Source organism: Vulpes vulpes, chromosome 12, assembly GCF_048418805.1.
Source record: "Vulpes vulpes isolate BD-2025 chromosome 12, VulVul3, whole genome shotgun sequence".
Classification (NCBI taxonomy): domain Eukaryota; kingdom Metazoa; phylum Chordata; class Mammalia; order Carnivora; family Canidae; genus Vulpes; species Vulpes vulpes.
Genome location: NC_132791.1, coordinates 69,511,047 through 69,534,595, shown reverse-complemented (window position 1 = coordinate 69,534,595; position 23,549 = coordinate 69,511,047). Strand labels below are relative to the sequence as shown.

The following is a 23,549-nucleotide window of genomic DNA, read 5'->3' as shown; positions in this document are numbered from 1 at the left end:
GCTCCCTTGCTTTCTGCCTGTCAGCAGTAGGGCTCTTTTGTTTCCTTTTCCCTCCAGATCTTATCTCTCATAGGTGAAGTAGGTGAAAAAGAACATCAGAGTCAAAGATGAATTGTTCTTCATTTTCTTCCCAATCACATTTTTCTCCTCCTACCCATAGAGGCACCTGCCATTCAGAATAGTGTGCGTAGCCTTCCAGCTCATGGTTTTATATGTTCACTAAATGTTAATGTCTTTATAACCCATCTATAGTATTTGTAATTCTTTACATTTCATATAGATGCTATGCTATACCTGTTATTTTACAACTTGCTTTTTTCCCCACTCAGCATCATACTTTGGATGTATAGGCTAAGGCTGGTTCATTTACATTCATTATAGCAACGGTTATTATGGTGCCTATTTCTGATATTTATTTTGACTTCAAAATGTTTCCCACTGCTTCTATCTTTCTCCTTTCTTTCTTTATGTTGGGTGATGTGAAGATTTTTTAAAATTCTTCCCCCCGACCCCCAACACCTTGGATGTTACACAATTTGTTTCCTCTCTTTTAGTGGTTACTCTTTAATTTTTAGCAAATATATATATTTAGTGATGTCTGAAATTAGAATTCCTCTTCTTCCACACAATGCAATGACCCTTAGAAACCTCCATTCTAATCCCCTTTCCTCCCTCCATCTACATTATTGATGTCCAAGATTTTATTTATATCTTGCTTTTCCAACCTTCTTCAAATTAGCCCATTATGATTATGTTATTGACAGTAATGATTTACAGTCAGTTTTTATTCAGCCTTACTAGCATGCTGACTTGTTTCTTGGCTCCTCAAGCTCCTTCCTTCTGGATTTGGTTTCCTTCTCACTTTTCTTCCTTCTTAGCATGTCTTGGAGTAGCCACTTCTGCTCTTAATCTTTGTGTCTGAAAACACCCTTCACCTTTTTTTTTTTCCCTCCTTGAAAGGTAGCTTACCTGTGTGGAGACAGCCAGGCTGACTTATTTCCTTGTAGAACTTTGAAGGAGAGGATAATCAGTTATTTCACATCAATTTTTATTTTAACAGTCTAGGTCGAAGCATTTCTAAAATGTAGACATAGGAATAATGATTTTGTACACTCTTGATTTCAAGAAGAGGATCTGTTGAATCTCATGGAGGCTGTGTTAAAAGTCAGCATTACTTTTTGGAACATGAAATACTGCATTGTATTATAAAGCGCTGATGTCTTTTTGGTGATTGAGCTGTAGAAGATTGTTCGGTCTTTTGAGACCTTCTATCTGCTTTTTACTGTGTGTGTGTGTGTGTGTGTGTGTGTGTGTGTGTGTGTGTGTGTGTGTATGTTGAGTGCCTTTTCTCTCTGCCACTACTTCTAGCTACAACTGATTTACAAAATGTAGTAATTCTCCTTCCTTCAATGCTGTTTGCTTCTCTATTGATACATTTTCTCCTTGGTTACCTGCTAGAGCCCTAGATAATCAGGCTTGTCAATAACATATAGGTTCATCTGATGTTGTTACTGTGTTGTGTGTGTTCTTAAAATTGTTTTATTTTTTGTTGAAGATTTTCTTATTTATTTTTAGAGAGCATGCACGTGCACTTGGAGGGGGAGGGGCAGAGGGAGACTTCCCGCTGAGTGCAGAACAGGATGTGGATGTGGGGCTTAGTCCCAGGACTCTGAGATCATGACCTAAGCCTAAGCCAAGAGTCGGATGCTTAGCCAACTGAGCCAACCCAGGCACCCCTAAAATTGTTTTATGACTGGCTAAGTGATGGGCAGCAGTCTTTTTACTCTGGACACGCGTTGTGAAGCTGGGTTGCTTGGGTTCATATTCTAGCCTTTTCCTTCAGTACCATACAACGTTGGCTCATTCTCTAACCCCTGACCCTGTTTCTTCATTCCTAAAATGAGGATGATGGTAACAGTATTTACCTTCTTGAGTGGTTATCTGTTTTAAGTCCATGAACACACGCTAACAGGTCAAAGCAGTGCCTGGCCCTATAAACATATAGTGAGTCAGACACACTTTAAAACAGCTCTCAAATTTCATCTCAAGTACTGTGTACAGTTTGAGGCTCTGTACAACCAAAGGTAGAAAGAAAAATGCATCAAGGATGAAGGATATCTGAGTTGGAGAAAGCCTGAACTTGGAAGCAGTCTATTTCTGTTACCATGGGACATTGAGTGCAACGTGTGGGTTTATTCAAGTGTTTGCTCCTGCTAGAGAAATAGGAGGTCCAAACAACGACCGTCACCCAGGATCATCAGGGAGTGAAGATGTGACATTTTAGAAATCATAATGTAAATTAGTGGGGAAGCGTGTGCTTTATAAATATTTGATCTGCATCCAACCTTTCAGTTCAGCCTGATGCCCTCATCAAAGGATGTGAATGCTGGAAGGCATGAACCTGAACTGCGTTTCCCCCGCCAGCCCCCCCCCCCCAGTAATTCGTAATTGTGACCGTGACCAAGTTCTTTCAATTGTCTGTCCTTTAATTGGACTGTTATAAGGGACAATGAGATAATAAATGTGACTGGCTTTTAGCTAGCTTTTTAAGCACTTAAAAAAACTAAGGGGATGATAAAACATTTTAGCTATGCAGCAATAATTACTATAATGCTTCAAATGAAAATATGCGGTTTTTATAATTTCAGATTGAATTTTTCGAATCAGCGGAGTTGGTTCATATTTAGTTATCTCGTGGCTTTTTAGGACTTGCTGCACCTGTTTTACTTTGCTTAAGATTTATCCCCTACCAACCACCAAAATGATTTGAGGACACTTCTCAAAAATGTATATATGGTCAACATAAGTGTTGTTGATGAAAAACTAGTTTTAAAAAAAGTGACCCTGGAAGAATTTTATTCCAATTTCTCATTTCCTCTAATCTGGTGGTTTATCCTTTCCAGTAGCTATAACCAGTGGTGTCAGTATGTCTGTCCTTCTCATCTTACTCCATAGTTCATTAAGAGTACATTCATTCATGGGAGGCCAGCTGTGGTCCCAGTACTGACATGAATTACTATGAAGGAAACTAACATTTGTTGAGCACTGTCCGATTCCATGAGAGAGATGCTGTGATTAGACCCTCCTTGAATGATAAAACTGAGATTTGTGGAAAGTTTAAGTCATTTTCCTGAAGTCACAGAACTAGTCAGAGGTGGAAAGTAAAGACATAAATCTGCCAGAATCTGGATCCTAGAGCACAGGCTCCTCAACCATTCACCTTAGCGTTTTCTCTGACATCACTGTTGGGAGAAGCCAAGGAGGGAAGAAGAATTCTTTTTGCTTTCTGGAGAAGTTCAGAAGTAATTTCTAGAGTGAACTTACATAAATTCCCAGGCTGCATGAGAAAAATTGCCTGGTAATACATCACCAAGTGTAAAATGCCCAAGGGCTGCAGGAGATGTGGACACAGTTGAGAAAAGCCACATGAAAGGGAGTGAAGATTTTAAATAAGTTATAAGAGCAGCAGGGTATAGATTTATGATAACCTTACCTATTGCTGGACCTCAGCAGGTAGTTCTAGGATTTTGGTCTGTAGGTAGAGCTCTTATGTAAGTCAGGAAGGGAGAATTTCAGAAACTCCCAATTTGAGCAAACGATAAGAATTCATTTAAAAACAGGGCCAATGGAAGTTTCTAGAACTCTTTTCAACACTAACTGCTTTAATGACCTTCCTTACCAAATTCCCTTCCTCCTCTACCATGAAGGCTCATGGAATACTATTACTTATTCATAGGGTCACTTTTATTCAGGTCAGCAGAGTGGCTCTTGCCTCATCAATAACCACACGAGATTGACAGTATTTTAAATTTCTGTAGATGAACAAACCAATGCTTGGAGAGATTAAGTATCTTGCACACCACCGTTTAGCTAGTAAGTGGTCAAGCCAGAAATGAAATCCAAGCCTCTCTGGCTCCAAAATGTGTGTGTGTTTCCTATGAGTCACACTACACGATATTCTGAGCAGTTGGTTGATATTTAAAAGGCATGAACCAAAGCCACCCACCCAGAAGTAACTCCACTGCTCAATAGTTACTGTGCTTTAAATTCCAATAATTGAGATGCATCCCTTTTGAATTGTTTGGCCGTTCTCTCCATGAAATGTTTTAATTAATGATTATTCTTTATCTTTTATGGAGCCTCACACAGCACTTCAATGTGTATTAAGTTAAATGTAGCAGTGACTTTTGGCTGTTCAAATAGGGGAAAACCCCCAGCTAATAGTGAGTGGCTCGCACAAATAGGACGATTGATTCCTGGCTCAGTGGCTTCAGATGTTGGGGCTGGCATTCCTGTGATTCTTGTGGCCTTTTTCTTATGGTCACAAGACAGCTGCTGCACACCCAGCATCACCTCTTGTTTGGGGTTAGAGGAAGGGAAGGAAGAGAGAGCATTGCCAGCCAGCTGTTAATCCTACCCAAAAAAGCAAAGCCCACCTAATTAGTCCTCCAACAATCTTTTGCTCTGACTTCTGGTCAGAGCTGCATCACATGGCTATGCACACCTGCAAAAGAGTGTGGGAACGTGGGTATTTCTGGAATGGAGACGACCAAGGGAGGAGAGGGATGGGAATGGCTTTGGGTTAGCCGATTGACAGGTGATCCATGATATACAATGTGTGTTCATCACAAACAGTTTCAGAGACAGCAAAGCACATTATCTCCATGTGACAGATGATGGAAATAAGGTCCATGAAGTTTAAATGACTTCTCAAGGTCATATGACAAGTTAGAATATCTGGAATCTGAGCCTTTGGTTTCCTGCATTCCAGGCAAGTTGGTTTGCCCACACTCTTTGCCCAGGGAGCAGTGAGCAGTTCCAGTGAATATGACTTTACTACATTGGCTCTGAAAACCTCCTTCTTAGAGGCAGGAATCTCTCAGGGCAGTGCAAGTGTGCGGGAGGCTCCAAAAGCCAGGAAAGGTAACAGGCTTGGGGCAAGAGAATGACAAATACCAGTGCTGTTTGTTTGTTTCTTTGCTCAGGACTGGACATTGAACGTGAATTCTGAACATAGCTCTCCTCTATCTGCCTCCTATGGTTCTGGGCGGAGGGTCATGTAGGACATTTCAGTGAGGCCATTGAAAAGACTTCTCTCTTTCCTTGTTTGTCCTTTGGCCAATCTGCGATGGGCAGTCATGTTCTCACTTCGGTGTTGACTTAGTCTTGGCCAGACTTCAGTAAAGAGACTCATTATTTGGCTTGTGTCTGTAGTGGCTTTTTTACTCACTTTTATACAAAAGCCAGTTTTTCAGGAAGGGGCATTTTTTTTTTCAGATGAACACATTGCCCTGAATTTTCTTGGGGACCATTATCCTGCTGATATCCTAGAATTGAACTTGGAAGGTCATGGTCCTGGTTTTCATGAACGATCCAGGAGAGGAAGGGAGGTGTGTAGGTACCATGTCCTGTCCCATGAGGGAGCCTCCTCCCCTGGTCCCTCCTCTGCTGGGGCTGTTTCCACAGGCACTGTAAACATTCATTTGTATTTCTCTTCCTCATCAAACACCGAGAGGCTTTTTAATCTTTGTAGCCACACAATTTGACAAATAGAAGCATTCAATAACCGAACGGGGCGAAAAAGAGAGAGCTTGGTTTTATTGAATATTTGGTTTAAAGGTTAACCAAGAAAGCTTATTTATTTTTGTTCATGCTGCTAGAAACAGTTATGTAATGTCATGGTTCAAGGTTTCATTTAGCAGCAGAATATTTTAGATATAAGTTGGATTCGCTGTGTTTTGTTCTGTAGCTTGTATTTGTGGCTAGGGCTTTCTGGTTTTGCAGTCTTCCACATGGAGACTGCTTGTGAGGATGCTTGTGAATGTCTCACGACCTGATTTTTTTCCCACTGTTCCTCTATCTCTTGGGTACCAATAATGATTCCTTATTTTTATTAATTAACCTATTAATTAATAAAATTTATTTATTTACATGGCTCTGAAATAGAAAGGTATTCAAGATTGTGGAATTGAAAGTCCCCCTTCCATTTCTGATCCCCTGCCACTCAGTTCAGCTCCCCTAAGCCATACTTATCATTGTTTCTAGAATATTCTTTCAGAGCTATTTTATGCACATAGAAATATACGTTCTCCCCCTTAACAAAACTATACAAGTAGTAGAGTTGTGTTAGCTGTTAAACTCAGTTACCTCCTAGATCACTTTCTTCAATAGCATTTAACAGTTTGCCTTATCTTGTTCTAATACCCTGCTATTCCATTTTGTAGAAGTCCCTAATGTGTTGAACCCCTTCTCTTAGTAATGAATATTTAGATCATTTCTAATCTTTTGCTAATATACAAGCGATGCTCTAACAGACAATCCTCTATGTTGACAGTCACATGGGCAAATATATCAATAGGAAACATTTCACTTGAAGAAGTGGAATTGGTTGGTCAAAGATTATGTCCCTTTCTGACCTGGCAGCCTGCCCCCCTCAGGAGTCATATGGGTGTATCCTTCCACCTACAATGTATGAGCATAGCTTCATCCCCATCCGTCTACTAGCATAGTGTGTTACAGAGCTGTTTGATCTTTTTGCAACATAACAGGTCAAAAAAATCATTTCTTCCAATGTTTGAGGTTGAGCATCTTTTTTTTTTTTTTTTTTTTTTAAAAAAAGGTTTAAGAGACATTTTTCGGTGCACCTGGGGGGCTCAGTCAGTAAAGAATCTGCCATTGGCTCAGGTCACGATTGATCCCGGAGTCCTGGGATTGAGTCCCACATCAGGCTCTCTGCTCAGCAGGGGAGTCTGCTTCTCCCTCTCCATTTTTTTTTTAAAGATTTTATTTATTTATTCATGAGAGACACAGAGAGAGAGGCAGAGACACAGGCCGAGGGAGAAGCAGGCTCCATGCAGGGAGCCTGATGTGGGACTTGATCCCGGGGACTCCAGGATCACGCCCTGGGCCAAAGGCAGACGCTAAACCACTGAGCCACCCAGGGATTCCCTCTCCCTCTCCTTCTGCTCCTCCCCGACTCTTGCTCTCTCTCTTTCTCTCTCTCTCTCTCTCACTCACTCTCTCAAATAAATAAATAAAATATTTTAAAAAATTTTTGAGTTCCTTTTCCATGACTTCCTGTTTATATCCTTTATCCATTTTTTTGGGGGTGGACTGCTTGTCTCTTAAGGATTTGTAGGAACTTACATATACTAGGGAAATGAGTCGTTTGTATGAACAGTTGTGAATATTTTCCCCACATGGTATTGGTCTTTTTAACTTCCTTTTATTATAGTTTTGACCAGGTACAGAAAACAGAAGTTTGATGTAGTTAAATGTATCCATGTTTTAAGGCTCTGGTGTTTTTGTCAGTTAAAAGGCCTTTGTTTTTGTGAGCTTACAGAAACAATTCTTACATGATTTCTTGTTGTTTTTAAAGATTTTATTTATTTGACATATACAGAGAGAAAGAGACAGCGCACGCGGGCAGAGGGAGAGGGAACAGCAGACTCCCCACTGAGCAGGGAGCCATGTAGGGACTGGATCTCAGGACCCTGAGATCATGGCCTAAGCTGAAGGCAGATGCTTAACCAATGAGCTACCCAGGCACCTTTTATGTGATTTCTTATGTCAGTAGTTTCATTTTTTAAATCTTTCTAATATCTAAATCTTTCATCCACCTGGGTTTTTTCTTGATGTATTTGCTATAAGGCACTGGTTCAACTTCCTGTCTCTCCACATGGCTACATGGTTGTTCTCAAATTATTTTTCAATACACTGTATTGTCCTCCCTGATGTAATTGTCAGCCTTTATGGTTCTATGAAATTCTCAGGGTATTGGGTCAGTTTTGGACTTTCTGTTCTTCTTTTTTTTAAGGATTTTATTTATTATTCATGAGGGACAGAGAACGAGAGAGAGAGAGCAAGAGAGAGAGAGGCAGAGGGAAAAGCAGGCTCCATGCAGGGAGCCCGATGTGGGACTCAGTCCCGGGACTCTAGGACCACGCCCTGGGCCAAAGGCAGGTGCTATACCACTAAGCCACCCAGGGATCCCCTGGATTTTCTGTTCTATTCCTCTGGTATCTCAGTTATTTTATATGCCAGTAGCACATGGTTTTAATTATGACTGTTTAATAATCTATGGGGGTATCTTCTCCCTTATTATTATTGTTCCTTTATAGAATTTTCCTGACTAGTTTACCTATATTTACTTTTTCTGGCTATTGCATCTGTATTTACTTGTATCCATGACTGCATTTTTATTCAGTATTTTTTTAAAGATTTTATTTATTTATTCATGAGAGGCACAGAGAGAGGCAGAGACATAGGCAGAGGGAGAAGCAGGCTCCAACCTGGGAGCCTGATACAGGACTTGATCCCAGGACCCCAGGATCATGACCTGAGGCAAAGGCAGATGCTTAGCTGCTGAGCCACCCAGGCGCTCCTCAGTATCTGTGTTTTTAAGCACCACTTTTGCGCTGAGTACTGCCAAGGGTTTTTTACTAGGAAGGAAATGCAGGCTGTGTAAGACACTGTCCCAGATCTGACATAGGTCTTGTAATCTCATTGAGGGGGGAAAAGCCCATGGAGAAGGCAGTGAGGGCTTCTGCATCAGAACCCCTCCATCCAGAGAGCTGGCTCAGGAGAGGTCCTGATGCCAGCAGGTGACCTGATCCTGAGGCAGGCCTCTCTCACTACACTCCAAACCCTCTTCCTGCTACTGGCACTCACTGCCAATTCCTCTTGGAAAGTGGGCTTTGAATATAATGTTTTGGGCATCAGAGCAGTTATAAAACAGTTGCATTGGGAAGATGAATCTTGTGGGAGGGTATTTTCTGGGGACACATTCTGTGTTATGCCTGCAGGTTACCCTAGACCTGTGGTGAAGACTGTTGACCACAGCTCTGGAAGGTGAGCATGGTCAACTGTCATGCCTGCTTTTTAAAACCTGTCTTATGAACATCCACATGAAAAATGAATATAAAGATGTTTTAGTATCTGTCATTGGGATTACTCTAAGTCCCTCAAAAGTGAGCTAAAAACCAATCATATAGGTTATGATCCCAGGGTCATGGGATGGTTCCCTGCTCAGCAAGGAGCCTACTTCTCCTCCTGCCCCTCCCCATCCTGCTCATGTGCGCTCTCTCTCTCTCTCTCTCTTTCTCTCAAATAAATAAATGAATATTTAAAAAGAATCCTATCACATATATTGATCATATGGAATATAATCGGAATGCTTTTTGTAGGTGGGTTTGAATGCTTGACATGGGATCAGTTGTTGAACTGATAACTGCAGTGTTTAGAAGGATACAGAAAGTATATTGTTTTGCAGTTTCGATTGACAGCCCCCACTCTTGACCCCTCAAACACTTTGCTGTCTTCCTCGCACATAGACCAGCTTGACCTTCCAGCTGCCCTCTGCATTTGGGGTTCTGCAGGTCATGTGTCCTGTCCTTTTCTTTCTACCTCATCTGAGGAAAGTACCTAGATGCTGATACCTTCCAAGTTCATCCCCATAGTCCAGGCTTCTCGGTGGCTTGCATATACTGCTGCCTACTTGGCGTCTGTACTCAGATGATGGTGGCCAACATAGAATCTTTCCTTTCCTCCCCTGCTCCCCCCACCAGCCCACTGTAGTCAGGAAATGGCAAGGCCATCCACTGTGTTTTTCATAGGCTCAGCCACCTATGATTCTTTTCTTTCTTTTATCACTCCCACATTCAGCCCATCAGCAAGTTCTAGCAAGATCTGCAAACTCTATCTCTAGCACGCCCACTGTCTCCATTTCCATGGCAACCCCCACCCCCCCAGTCCAGGTCAGAGGGATATTAACTACAACCAATCAGCTGCAGTAGAACTTCCTCCCTTGTAGCCTCCCTTGTGTCCCCTGGCTTCCCTTACAGTCAGGATGAACTCCTACAGCCATAAACGGGATCATATCCCCCTCCTGCCTGATACCCTTCGGTGGGCTCCCGCTGCACTTGGAATGAAATCCAGTTTCAATACTGTGGCCAACAGCGCCCTGCACGTCTGATCCCAATTTGTCTCTTCAAATTCATCTCTTTCCAGCCTGCCCAGTCATCATCTAGTTTCAGACACTCTGGCATCCTTTTATTTCCTTAAGCACGCTAAGCTTTGTGAAGCCCACGGTCTTTCCACGTGCTGTTTCCCCAGCCTAGAAAGTTCTTCTCCTGGCTGTTTATATGGCTGGTTCTCCATCTTATCCAGGGCTCTCCTGATAATGGTACTCCTCCACGTGTCTTCCCTGATGCCCACATCTGCTGTCACTTCCAGTTTATTCTTCCCTATTTCATCTCTTGAGTGTTTCCTTTATGGCAGTGTCCACAGACGTAATTACTTTATTAAATTGCTCCAGGTCTGCTCTCTTGACTTTGTCTCTCTTTCCTGGTGAATGTTAGCTTCATGGAGCTGACCTCTTATCTGCTGTAAATCCTGCTATATGGCTAGTAGCACATTACCTGGTGCATCGTGTGTATCCAGTACACTAGATATTTAGCAAATGAAAGGATAAACAAAAGGATAAGCAGCCATTAAGGCTGGGGATTATGTGAAAAGTAGAAGAGAAAAAATTTTTCTCCCTTAACTCTAGCACTGAAATAGGTACCATGATAAAATGAAACCAAAATAAACTAATTTTGGGTGTCGATTAAGCCCCTTGTGGTGAAAAGCAACTCTGTGATAAAAGATTTTTCTGGGGAAGTTACTGAAGAAGAATATTCTCTGGATTTCCTGTGGAATTGCAAAATTATGTTGCTGTAATGACTTAGCATTTAGTAGGACATGTATACAAATTTGAGAAATGATGTACATTTATTTCATTTGTATTATGCTTTAGTATTCCCATCTCCCGTGAGCTACCCAATTAACATTAGGACCTATGCAGTGATTAGGATAGTTCATTTAATAAGTGTGGTTCTTGTCCTCGAGGAGCCTCACTGATGAGTAGGGGTGGTAATCTTCCAAAGAAATTGTTACTGTCCTCTGGTATCAATAAGCACCATTAAGAGGCACATAGAGGAAGTATGGAGCAGAGGAGTGGGGATGTATAGATTTGGCTAGGGCATGGCCAATGTCCTGAAAAGAAGTGACCATGGAGTTTGCTCTTAAAGGAGTAAGAATTTGCTAGATGGGAAGACTTTTCAGGCCATGGGAAATCATGGAAGCACCATTGGGGTAGTGTGTTCTGGAAGCCCTGCAATTAGAGGCAGTAGGCACTGAGTTTGAAGAGATAGGGAAAAGCAGATTGTAGAATGGGGGCTGTTTGAATGCTCTTCATCTTGAGGACGATGGGCTGCTATCATGCACATTTTAGAGAGGTCATTAAAGGATGGAGGATAGCTTCCAGTAGAAGACTCTAGTAGTGGAGATGGAAGGCATGGAAGAGATCTCCCAAGATAGGACAGAATGATAGAAGTCAGAGATGGACATAGTAGAGCAGCGGCACTTGGTTGGGGAGGAGAAAGGTGGATTTTTTAAGGAAAGGGTTGGATCTTTCGCAGTGGCAGGAGATGAAAAAAAAAAAAAACTATATATGAAACAAGCCGAGAGAAGAGATCTTTTTTAGGTGGGAAGTGGTGATTGATGTCAGGTAGATCAAGTAACAAGTCAGATGGAAGGGCTAGATTTCATAATTAAGGTATCTCAAGTGTCCTTAACAAGAATAGTGTTAGTGGGCTGGTGGGGGCCAAAGCCCCATGGGCGGTGTGTTGGGGGAATTCTGAAAACAAGTTGAGAAAATGAGTATCACCTGCAGTGCAGAGCCAGTGGGGGTTCTTGTTTGTTTGCTTTCCTTCGTTTCTCACAGTTGAGATTTGCACTTACTTGTGTACTCTGCTGAGGCAGGAAGCACAGAAACCCTGTTCTCAGCGCAGAAGACCTGGTTTGGGGTGCAGTATTGCTTTAGACAGGTTGGACAAAAGAAAAGGAAAACAAGCAGAAAAAGGTGAGATGTGGCAAGTACCAACTTGCTGAAGTATAAAGTAGAGGGCATTTCTGATCTTGGGGGCACAGCTTGTTGAGAGAGAGAGGGGTGCCAAGAGATGGTGAGGGGAAAAGATGATGGTTCAGAGCAGGTGCTGGGGAGGATGGGAGAACGGTCCCGTGGGATACTGAGAGTTCAGCTGAGTACAAAGGCACAGGTGGCCCCAGTCCACCTGTAGCAGCCTGGTTGTTGAATCCAGGGTTGGAGGTTACCTGGGCGGACCCACCTGTAGATGAAAGGGGGAGGCTGCTTAGGCTGTTGGTGAGATCCCAGGTGAAGTGATGGGTGAGAAGCAGCGTGGGCAGTCAGAGGAGCAGGTGTGTTGTGAGTAATGGAGGGAGGGCCAGTCCTGGAAAGGTTAGGAGACTCTTGGGGAGCAGTATCCAAATTCTTCACCTAACCTGGCATTTCTTCCCCAGTGATCCCGGAAGGTACTTCTGCATTTATGCTGCTCTTGCCCAGAATGGTATGTGGAAAGGCTATCTTGGAATTGCACGCAGAATCTGTGGCACAGCTTATGGCTATCTGGAGTCTTGGGGTGGAGTTTTTGGGGGTGGCTTTGACTTTTTTGCCAAGGCATCCAGAGCCAAGTTTGGTGAAGAAAGTAGACAATCAAGCTGGGTAATACCGTTTTCAGTAGAAATGGAAATGTGGATTTAAATAACAGAACTGTTTTTCTTATGTGGCTTGTGCCAGGCCCTGACAGCAGTTTCTAAAGAGAGCAGTGACAGCATCTTTGGAATGTATATAGCCTCTCAGAGTAACTAGTTTGAGGGCACATTCTTTTGGATGTAAACATCTTAAGAAATTTTGGGATCACATTCCTTTAGAGTTATACAGTACCCAGTAAACACTCACTGGTGCAAAGCTGAGCAGGTTCCTACTATTATATCAGTACAGTCTTTTTGTATATATTATTCCTTAATGCCAACGAGCTATTGGAAGTGGCGAGACTGAGCAAGGATATTTCTATAGCCCACTTGGCCTGCTCTGTGTTTGTGATCTGTTTCTTTACTGGAAACTGGAAAAATACCATGTTTATTAGCATTTGTCAAACATTGCAAGGTCCCTAGATGAAAACTTATGACAAAGGCATATGCCATAAGCCATTATATTGCCCAATCTAACTGAATTTGTTAAAATTTGGTATGTTTATGAGAGATTCTGCTGGTTATCCACCTCCTCGAGGTGCCAGGTAAATTTTGTTGTCAGATTCCTGTCCTTGCAAAGTGCCACCGATGGCAGTGTTGGACTAGCACCATGGGAAATAGCTATGCCCTGCAGACTAATTAACTTGGAATGAGAATTTGTAGCCAAAATGGGAAGATGGCTTTCCTGACTCTAGAAGAGCAGAGTACATGGGATCCAGCCAGGGAGCAGACCTGTTCTGCTCACCTCCTTTGCGATTCATTTACCTGAGGAGGCACTGTTCTCATTTGGGTGACTGTCATCTCATGCTTTCTGCTTACTGCTCCCCAAGAGTCTCCTACTTACCAAAAGGCACAGAATATGTCATCTTTCTTAGTGGGGGAGCGCCACTGGCATTCTGGCAGACAGGTCCTTCTTGTGCGTGGGACTCCCAGAACTGCAGCGTGGTTGGCACCCCTGGCTTCCTGGCTCTAAATGCCAGAGCCCCCACAAGTCACCGTGCAGTCAGAAATGTCACCGCACAGTTCCAGATGCCTCTGGTTGTTTACGGACTCCCAGAGCCTGGTGGACCTGTTTACTGAGAAGCCAGTGAAGACAGCAAACTTTCTTTCCTGTCCCTTTTCTTGTCCCCCTGCCTGCCTGTCTCTTTCTCTATCTACTTACACATCTATTTCCTTTTTCTTTCACTGTGGTGTGAGGAGTGTTAGAAATTTCTAAAAAAGAATCTTTAAAGAAAGATTGGAAGTGAGTTAATAATCAAAGGGAAGGCTGAGGAAGAAGAGAAGACAAGAGAAGGTAGACTAATAGGTGGAGAAGCTGGAAGAAATGTTTCTGCCCCATTTGTCTGTGGTCCCTTGTGATTTTGTCCCCGAAGCAGATGAGATTTCCTGTAAGGGCGCTCATGTGCAGTTGCATTACAGGCTACAGCTGACCACAGAGGCACTGTAAATAGATTCCACCTGGAACATGGTTAGAACTGAGGAAAGGGTTAGATCCAGATGCTTGATGAGGAGAACAGATTCCTCCTAAGGCAAAGTCCAGTACGGCTCCATCCAGGCAGGATCGCCGTACCCATCAGCCCCCAAACCCCTTCTCTTAAAATGATGTAACTGACCCAATCCTGCGGGAGCATCGACCCCAGAATAATTTCAGCTCCCGTGGAGCAAGTTTCTCATTTCGGTTTTTGCCAGATGCAGTCCTCCTTTCGTGCCAAGACCATTTTCTCAAAATAGCGTCCCTGGCTAGCATTTAAGCATTTTACACCCGTTAGCTCGCCACAGTCGCTAAGAGTCATGCGTTATGTATCTTTCAACTCTGCACTAACCCTTGTAGACCATTCATGCCATACTGAAGCTGACTTTCTACTTTATTTTTTCAGTTGTTCATGGTGGACAACGGAGCAGATGACTGGAGAATAGCCATGACTTATGAGCGTATTTTCTTCATCTGCTTGGAAATACTGGTGTGTGCTATCCATCCCATACCTGGGAATTACACATTCACATGGACGGCCCGGCTTGCCTTCTCCTATGCCCCATCCACAACCACCGCCGATGTGGACATTATTTTATCTATACCGATGTTCTTAAGACTCTATCTGATCGCCAGAGTCATGCTCTTACATAGCAAACTTTTCACCGATGCCTCCTCTCGAAGCATCGGAGCACTGAATAAGATAAACTTCAATACCCGTTTTGTTATGAAGACTCTAATGACTATCTGTCCAGGAACTGTACTCTTGGTGTTTAGTATCTCGTTATGGATAATTGCCGCATGGACTGTCCGAGCTTGTGAAAGGTAAGTTTGTTTCTTTTCCTGGGAACGTGATTTGGAAGTGGGAGGAAGAACACATTTCAGACCAGAGGCACGCAGTGACTCATTCTTGAAAATGTTGGATTCTCTGGTGTTTTAAACGAGCCTGACCAAACTTTACTTAACATTTGTTCTTACAGTAATGCCTTGATTATTATGTCTTTCTTTTTTTCTTTCTTTCTTTCTTTTTTTTTTTTTTTTAATAGAGGGAGAGAGTGCGAGGGGAGGGCAGGGGATTTTGGGGAGGCAGAGGGAGAGAGAGAGAGAGAGAGAGAGAGAGAGAGAGAGAGAGAGAGAGAGGAGACATACATTCTTAAGCACTCCTGAACACAGACTCCATGCCCAGCATGGAGCCCTACTCGGGGCTTGATCTCATAACCCTGAGACCATGACCTGAGCTGAAATCAAGAGTCAAACGCTGAACCAATGGAGCCACCCAAGTGCCCTGATTATGTATTTATCTTTCTGATTTGATCAGTTTTCAGTGAGGGCTGTCTTTATAATTGGTGTCAAAATTTGGAGACCTAAGAATTTTATAGGAGATTTCCATTTGAAATGTCTGTTGAATGGTAATACTGATTCATTTTGGTCATAGTATGGATTATTGTTGAGACAGAAATCTAGTGGAAAAGTGGTGATTGGGGCTGTCTGAACTTTAGGAAATACCTCAGTGTGGTTTGTTGATTGCAGTGCTTATTTACACAGTGTCCACCTGATTACTGATAAGGAGCTTATAGGTATAATACTTGGTTTTTTATTGAGCTCAGCAGTTAGAGAGAAGGGGAGGTATGTATTTGTTTTATTGTCTGAGATGCTCTGGTGGTTTAGAGCTAGACACACATTCTCAGAATTTAGGAGCCATCCAGTGAATCTGAATTAATTAGTAGTAGCGTCAAACTAAAAAATTAGTTTGTTTGCCATTTAGCAAACAAACAAAAATAGATTTGTTACATAAATAGGAGGACCTCTGTCCTAATGAGGGGAGAACCTCATGTGACCTTGGTTAAGAAAATTCAAGTTGAAATTAGCAATAGACAGGACCGATTTAGTAGTTTATAGAACTGTTAAATATTAGGATGTTCTTTGTAGCCACTGGATTTTTTTTTTAAATTTAGCTTTTGCAGGTTCAAAGGTATACATGTACACAGATGGTTTAATGAAGAAAAAATATCCGTATGAGAATTGTTGCAAAAATAGTAAACCTACAATTCCCTTTCCCCATTTTGATTTTCCAGAAGCAACCACTCAAAGATCTTTTAGTCTTTTTTTTTTTTTTTTTTGGTGATTACTCTTCATATTTCTGAATAATATTGCTTATTTTGCTACCACTACTAGGTTTTTCATCTAGTATTTTATGAAAGTTGAGGTTTTTGTTTTCTTTCACACATAAATACTACTTTTAAGATTCTACTCCCCAGAAGAGTAATTACCATCTTCCCAAGAAGTTATGTAAACACCAATGATCTACATTCCACACTCACATCCTCATGACGATGTGAACCGCATTTGTGATTGAACAGTGTGTAGTATCTTATTAGCATTTTGCTCTTTCTGCACATCTTTTTATTTTTCCTACATTCTTCCAGATTATGTAAGTATTCTTTGGCCAGATCCATGTATATTGAACAGTCTGTCAATTTCACCTTGAAAACCAATTCTGACTTCTAACCTGCTTGTCTATCACACTGGGAATTTCCTCTGGCATCTTTGTATATTGGGTACCTTTTTTCTCAAACCCCATTTCTCTGTCTTTTTCCACCTTTTCTTCATTTTTGGCAGAATTCATCTTCCAGTGGCTTTTAAGAAAAGGTAGCATGGAGGGGGGGGAGAGAGATTTTTTTGGGAATTTGCAGATAATGGCCATTCTTCTTTACTGCTTCTTTGATAATTGGTCTGGATATAAAACTCTAGATTGGAAATCACTTTTGCTCAGAATATTGAAGGCTTTATTTTCCTTTGGCATCCAGGATCCATCAGTCTGTTACTATTCTCATTTTTTTTGATCCTTTTTTTCCTTGGAAATTTGGAATCAGGGTTCTACAGTTGCAGCAGGACGCATATTGGTGTGAATCTGTTTTAATCTGGAGGACTGTAGGGAATTTAATGGGCCTGTTCAATCTTGGAATTAATGTCCTTCAGCTCTTGGAAGTTTTCTTGAATTATTTAATGATTTTTGTTCCTCTGTTTTGTTGTGTGGATATTAGCCCTCCTGTATTAGTTCTATAATTTCTCTGTTTTCTTTCTTATATTTTCTGTTTCTGTCTTTGCTCTGTCTGTGGAAGATAACCTTAGTCTTATCTTCCATGCTTTCTGTTGGAATTTAATTTCTTTTTAATGTATATGAATTTCCAGTGTCTCATTTTTCGTCCCTAAGTGCCCCCCTTTGAAGAAAATAGCATTGTACTTTTGTTCTTAGACACATTATGTGTTCATAGATGTTAATGATAATTTTTGAGATTTTTTTTCCCTTTGTATATGTACTGTTTCCCCCAAAGATTCATTTTTCTGTTGGTTTTGGCTTCTAGCTTTCCTTGAGTAGCTAGGTAACCTAACTGTCTGTTCATACTTGACAGTGAAACACTCAAGAGCTGAGTGAGTGGAACTTTCTGTGCAAATCTAAAAGCTGTCAACTGTGGGCTTTCCAACAGGATCATTGGGGGTGGCGGGTACAGAACACCAATTTTAGTATCTTGATGTATTTTCTGTTTCCTCTGAGCAATCTGACAGGCATGGGAAGTTGCTTCTCCTGTCCTGCCTTGAGAGTGTAAGCCTAGGTGAGAGCATACTGCGAACTGAAAGGGCAGAGAAGAGGTCTCAACCATTAATTTGTGAACCTTTGTTTTCCTAGTTGTAGTAGAGTAGCCTACTCCCTATGATGCTTGATACTCTGCAGTCAACCCACTGACCTTGTGTTTTGCCTCTCCAGACAACAAACTTCTAGGCTTTTGCCAGTTGGAAAAAGGTACTATAGTTACAAAAACTGGAGAAGGGGATCTAGGTATCTAACTGCTTTTATGTGGTTGGTATATGAAGCTGTCCTCACATTTAAAGCTCTGTCCCAATCTCCAATTGCAGAGGTACTGGTACCAAGGATTACTGAGTCTTCGGGCGGGATAGGGGGTTGGTTCTCAATTCCAGTATGGTTGCTTCATGATTTTTCACCACTCCAGGTCTAGAATTCTCCTTCCTCAAGTCAGGTAAGTCAGTGATTATGTGTCTATTGGCTTTTGAGCTCTCTTAATACTGTCTTGCCACTCATTCTTGCTGTCCTTATGGGTTTGTGCTCTTTGTCTCTTTTAAAATTATTTACCGTCATTTTAATGGGGTTTAGGGAGGGAGCTGAGATCAGCATATTTGTTGAGTCTGCCTATTTGATAAGAAATTCTGTAGTGATTAGTTTTTAATATCAAGTATCTCAATCTTTTTTAGACCTCTTCATAGGTGTGGCATTTGAAGGATTAAAGTTTTCTTTTCAAACAAAAGTAGACTCCTTATGGTAGGGCTTTGTTTGCTAGCTGTCATGGTATTTAGAGGCTTATGATATTTTCTGGAGTGGATGTACCTATAAAGTTTGAAGAATAAATATGGAAAATCCTAGTTGATAAACCCAGTTTATGAAAACTACTCTTAGTTGAAAATTAAAGGTAATATTACATTGGGGATAAAAGCATAGTTTAACCGTATATACATTTGTATGAGTGGTCCCTCGTGCATCTGCTCCCCAAGGGTAGGAAATAAGTGGCCTCAAAACTGTGTACATCCCATACATTTTCTTTTCAAAAGTGGTCCATCTTAACTGTTTGAACCCATCTTCACTACATTCAGAATGCCTAAGGCAAACTGTGCCACACCTTCCTAGCAGCACAAAGTATGTGTGTTTTTTAACATGCTGAGATTGTTAGGTGAAAGGCCAGTCCTGTGTTCATATAAAAAGACACTAGAAAGTGAAAACTTCCCATTTCATATGAAGACTGAGAGTCTGTTGCCAGCAGTTACATAATGGGAACATACTGTGGCATCGCAGGGTAGGGAGGGAGAACAGACTCTGGACTGGGACACTGGGATTTCATTCCACTGGTGCAGTGGAGGGGCTGTGTGCCCTCAGGCCAACCAGCTCACTTCTTTTTGTCTTAATTGCTTCATTGCAAACTAAATGGATCGATAGGCTTTCCTCTTCCAAAGGTAACATTTCCTAATTGTACAAATGTGCAAAAGAAAATAAAATCATTAACCAGTGTTGTGATAGTAGATTTTCTACACTTTGTTTTTCATTTGATTTCCCATTTTGCTGCACAAAATCTCCAGATAGTAACTTGTAAGATATAAAGAAAAAAAGAAATTAGCCCTATTTTTTACAAAGTTGATTTTGATAGATGTCATTCACATCTTACCCTTCCTTAGATGTTTTCTTTCCTTCCTTCCTTCCTTCCTTCCTTCCTTCCTTCCTTCCTTCCTTCCTTCCTTCCTTCCTTCCTCCTGTTAAATTTGCAGTACTTCATACAACACAGCTTTCCTATTTCTTTGGTTTGGGATTTGGATTTGAATGAACCCCACTATTCTCTCCATAGTAAAGGAGGATTCATACCTCATAGACATTCTCTTCTTAGTAAATTAGAACAAGTTTAGGAATATTTTTTATAAGGAGGAAACTTTTAGGACACCTGGGTGCCTCAATTGGGTAAGAAGCTGACTGTTGATTTTGGCACAGGTCATGATCTTAGGGTCCTGGGATCAAGCAACCCCTGCATTGGACTCCATGCTTGGCTTGGAATCTACTTAAGATTCTATCTCCCTTTCCCCTCCCCTCATCATGTGTGAGCTCTCTCTCTCTCTCTCTCTCTCTCTCAAATAAATAAATAAATCTTTTTAAGAAAATGGTTAAAAGAGGGAGCTTTTGAGAGAGAGAGAAGCACATGGCTCTTGGGAGAAGTTTGTTTCACAGACCTATCCCTCTCCTTCCACAGAGCATAGCACATTTAGAGGTTTCTGAAAAAATGTTGCGTACTGATGAGGAGGACATCCTGTAGGATGTTTCTCTTCCTGGTGGTATTATTTTTCCTGACAGATCATGTACTTTTGATTTACCTATAAGAAATAAAAACTCCTTTTTTGTTTTATTTCTCTCCTTCCCTTCTCCTACCCCTAACCCCCTCTTCTGTGGAAGGCAGGAAGAAGCTGAGTGGCAAGTATATGACATTATGTCTGTAGCCTACATTTGTTGCGGAGGCTGCCCCAGACCAGTGTCCCTTTTCTCTCTGGTTTTGTTTTGGCTTTATGTTGAGGTGGATCTCAAGCCTGGAAAGAACACTTTCTTATAAAACAACCCATAAAGTATGACCTGATGCTGTTAAAATGATTTTTTTGGTCTTGCAGACATAGACCACAGCATTGAATCAGGTGTATCAAGAGAACTTTCAGGAACATTTATGTTTTACAGGAAGTCTGAACCCCATAGCTTGGGGTCCTGAAAGCTGGGAATTATCCCATTTTGACCTTTTGAGGCTTCACTGTTTTGGTGAAGAGCATGGGTGAGTGTTCAATGCAAGTGTGTGCTTCACTGGACATGGTTTTGAGGAAACTGTTTTGCAAAGGGGTAGGATAGGATACTGTGGGCCGGGGCTGTGTTACACAAAGGAAAGTGTTTTGCTCTGTTTTGTTTTTTTCTTTTCCCCTATAAGGGTTCTCAGAAGATTTTATATGTGTATGTACTTTGGATGTATCCAGGCAAGGAAAGGAACGTTGACTTGGCCACATCTGGGAACCAGAGTTGGCACATATCAGTAACTGAAGTTTCAGAGATGGAAAGGCATTTTAACTTTCTGCACAATATTATTTTCCTGATTTCTACAAGTTTTATAATGTGGATGTGGGGGCTGAGTTTGGGATGGACAGAAAGAAAGGGTAAAGCTTGGGGAGCTGGGGACCTTGGTGGCAGTATTACCATGGAAAGAAGCAGACACAAACAATCTGTAATAACGTAAAAATGTACAAATGTCAGATGCGTGGTCCTATTTGTTGCTAGAAAAGATTAATTTAGTTAAGACATTCATGGTCAGGTAAATTCACTGTTTTTTTTTTTTTAAGATTTTATTTATTTTGGAGAGAGAGAGTGAGCATGCCTATGAGCATCAGGGGGAGGAGCAGAGGGAGAGGGAAAGAATCTCAAGCGGACTCCGCACTGAACATAGAGCCCAACATGGGGCTCAGTCTCACAACCCTGAAATCATGACCTGAGCCAAAACCAAGAGGTGGGTGCTTAACTGACTGAGCCACCCAGATACTCCTAAATTGGCTGTTCTTATTTATCTCATTGCTTTATCTTTGAGAGTGCTTAAGTATGCCTTAACTAGTGTGCATTAGTTAAGACAAAAAGGCTTCTCAAAATGGCTTTAGAATGGTTTGCCCTTTTCCCAAGTGGGAAAATTGGAGAAATGAACAATGGAAGAAGTTGTGTAGAGCTTCTCATAAACTAAACTGCATTTTAGACAGATTAAGAATAAACTCTTTTCACCATTCAAAACTAATAGATAAATATAGGTAATAAGTATTTATTATATAGAAATATTTATTTTTATAATATAACAATATATATTATAAAATCAGTATTTATTTTTTTAAATTATCAAAGACAAAAAAATTATCAAAGACAACTGAGGAATGGAGTTTTAGTTGTGTTTAGAATCTATTATTCAGTCTTAAATATATGTTTTAAAAATATGTTTTATTTCTTGCATTAATCACATAAGATTTCTCTTTTTTCTTAGTTAAGTTTTTAAAATAATTAAGAAAATTGTCACTAATAGTCTCCTACATTACATTTTTTTAATTGCCTGAAATGAAATTTAATGCCAAAATGATTTCTGAAATGCAGCTGAAATTCCCTTATTATAACAGTATATTGTGGAATATTATAGTCAAATTATGTCCCATAATAAAATTGTATCCAACATAAACTTTATATAAAATAGCTGCTTTTAACACAAGGATTTGTTATGTCTTCCAACATCAGTATTAACGAAGGAGTCGATAAGGAAAGCCCTTGCAGGATGAGAAGGGCCAATTTTAGCACCACTTCATAGAGGATATATGATTTGGAGTTCCACTTTCCATCCCATACAGGTCCTGAATACCCTGTCATTTTTGTATATACTAAGGTAACGTGAATATACCCTTCTTCCTGCAAGGTCATTATTGACATTTAGAAAATTAAGTCAGGATTGTTGTGGTTACCTTTTTGTAACCAGATGTGAATCTGTTCTTCTAAACTCAGACATTTTTGACTTCTTCTTTATAGAGCATGATTTTGAATAAAACAACTTCAGTTTTTAATAGGTGATAAACTATATAGAATGTTTAAATGATCTGGATTCGAATTTTGAACTTCCTCATTTCAAAGGAGTTTTAGTTTTTTTTTTTTTAATATGATATAAGCCAGTTTTTCAAGGTGGAATAAATAAATGGCATCTGAGTCTCACTTGCTCTATTTATTTCAAAAATGTATTTATATAGGATCAACCACAGGGAAATGTGAAATAGGGAGCTGTTTTCGAATGTTAGCTTGCTTTCTTGATCTGCCATCCATGATTTTATTTTATATTTTTAGGAGACTCACTGGGAGGTCTACACTTTTTCAAACTTTGACCATCAGAAATGCTTTATTTTCTGTTGATTTCCTTAAATTGGAAGCATGTTACTTGGGATCAAGTTTCTTCAGTAGTTGTCAAAGTAGTCATAAAATAGCCATTGCAATGCTGGGGAAGCATCCTGCTAATACCTTGATTGATCATGGTGTACTGGATAATTAGATTATTTCTTACCACTTAAAGTTTCAGCTGTTGCTAAGTAAACTCTAAGCATTTCATCAATGGATTTGTAATTTGTAGTTGATGGTAATGTGTTACTTTGTAAACTTAGACTTCCAGAGTCTGATTCATACATACGGATATAGCCTTTTCGGACTCATAAATGAGTCACAACTTTAAAATGGGCCCTTTCAAGTTATAAAAGTCAGCAGTTTGAAAGCATTCATCATGCATCTGTGACTTGGAAAGCATCAATGCTCAGTATACTGTTTGCCAAATAAATTGATCATTAAAGTCTTATGAAAAAAAAGCCAATACTTTGTCAAGTTCAGTTTTCTCTTCATTCCTCCATAGATATGATTTGGTGTTCTGTTTTTGGTTTTTTTTGTTTGTTTGGTTTTTTTTTTTATCAATCTCCCAAGAAAACAATGAGAATTAATATTTGTTGACAAGATACTTTGAGATCCTGTTTTGAAAAGTACAGTTTGAAAATACCAGCATTCAAGCTAAAAAACAAAACAAAAAAAAAAACAAAACAAAAAAATCCAAACCAACCCAAGAACAAAACACCAAACAACAAACATGAAGCCAAAAATAGCTCAGAAATCTAACCTTGCAGGTCTTATAGTGAATTAATTATAGTCCTTCCCATCCTGACATTCATGCTGATGTACAGATTTTATAGAATATGGGTCCTGATTGCCTACTAACTTTGGAAAATCCACATAGTACATTTGGGTGTGTGTATGCAATACTATGCAGCTTTCTTATGCATTGGAGCTTCAGAATAACTGTGCCAGATAAAAAGAAAAAATATAAAGTCTAAATCTAGATGCCCTGACATT

General features: G+C 40.5%; 1 protein-coding gene across 4 annotated transcripts in view; it reads left to right on the top strand.

Moving 5' to 3' along the window:
* The window catches only part of KCNN2 (potassium calcium-activated channel subfamily N member 2), a 442,631-nt gene that overhangs the window by 326,368 nt on the left and 92,714 nt on the right, over positions 1 to 23,549 (top strand). For all 4 annotated transcript variants that reach the window (XM_072728789.1, XM_072728791.1, XM_072728787.1 and 1 more), the window contains one exon: positions 14,469 to 14,887. In XM_072728789.1, coding sequence (XP_072584890.1) covers positions 14,475 to 14,887 — 413 coding nt within the window. In that variant the 5' untranslated portion in view covers positions 14,469 to 14,474. The remainder of the gene's footprint in view (positions 1 to 14,468; positions 14,888 to 23,549) is intronic.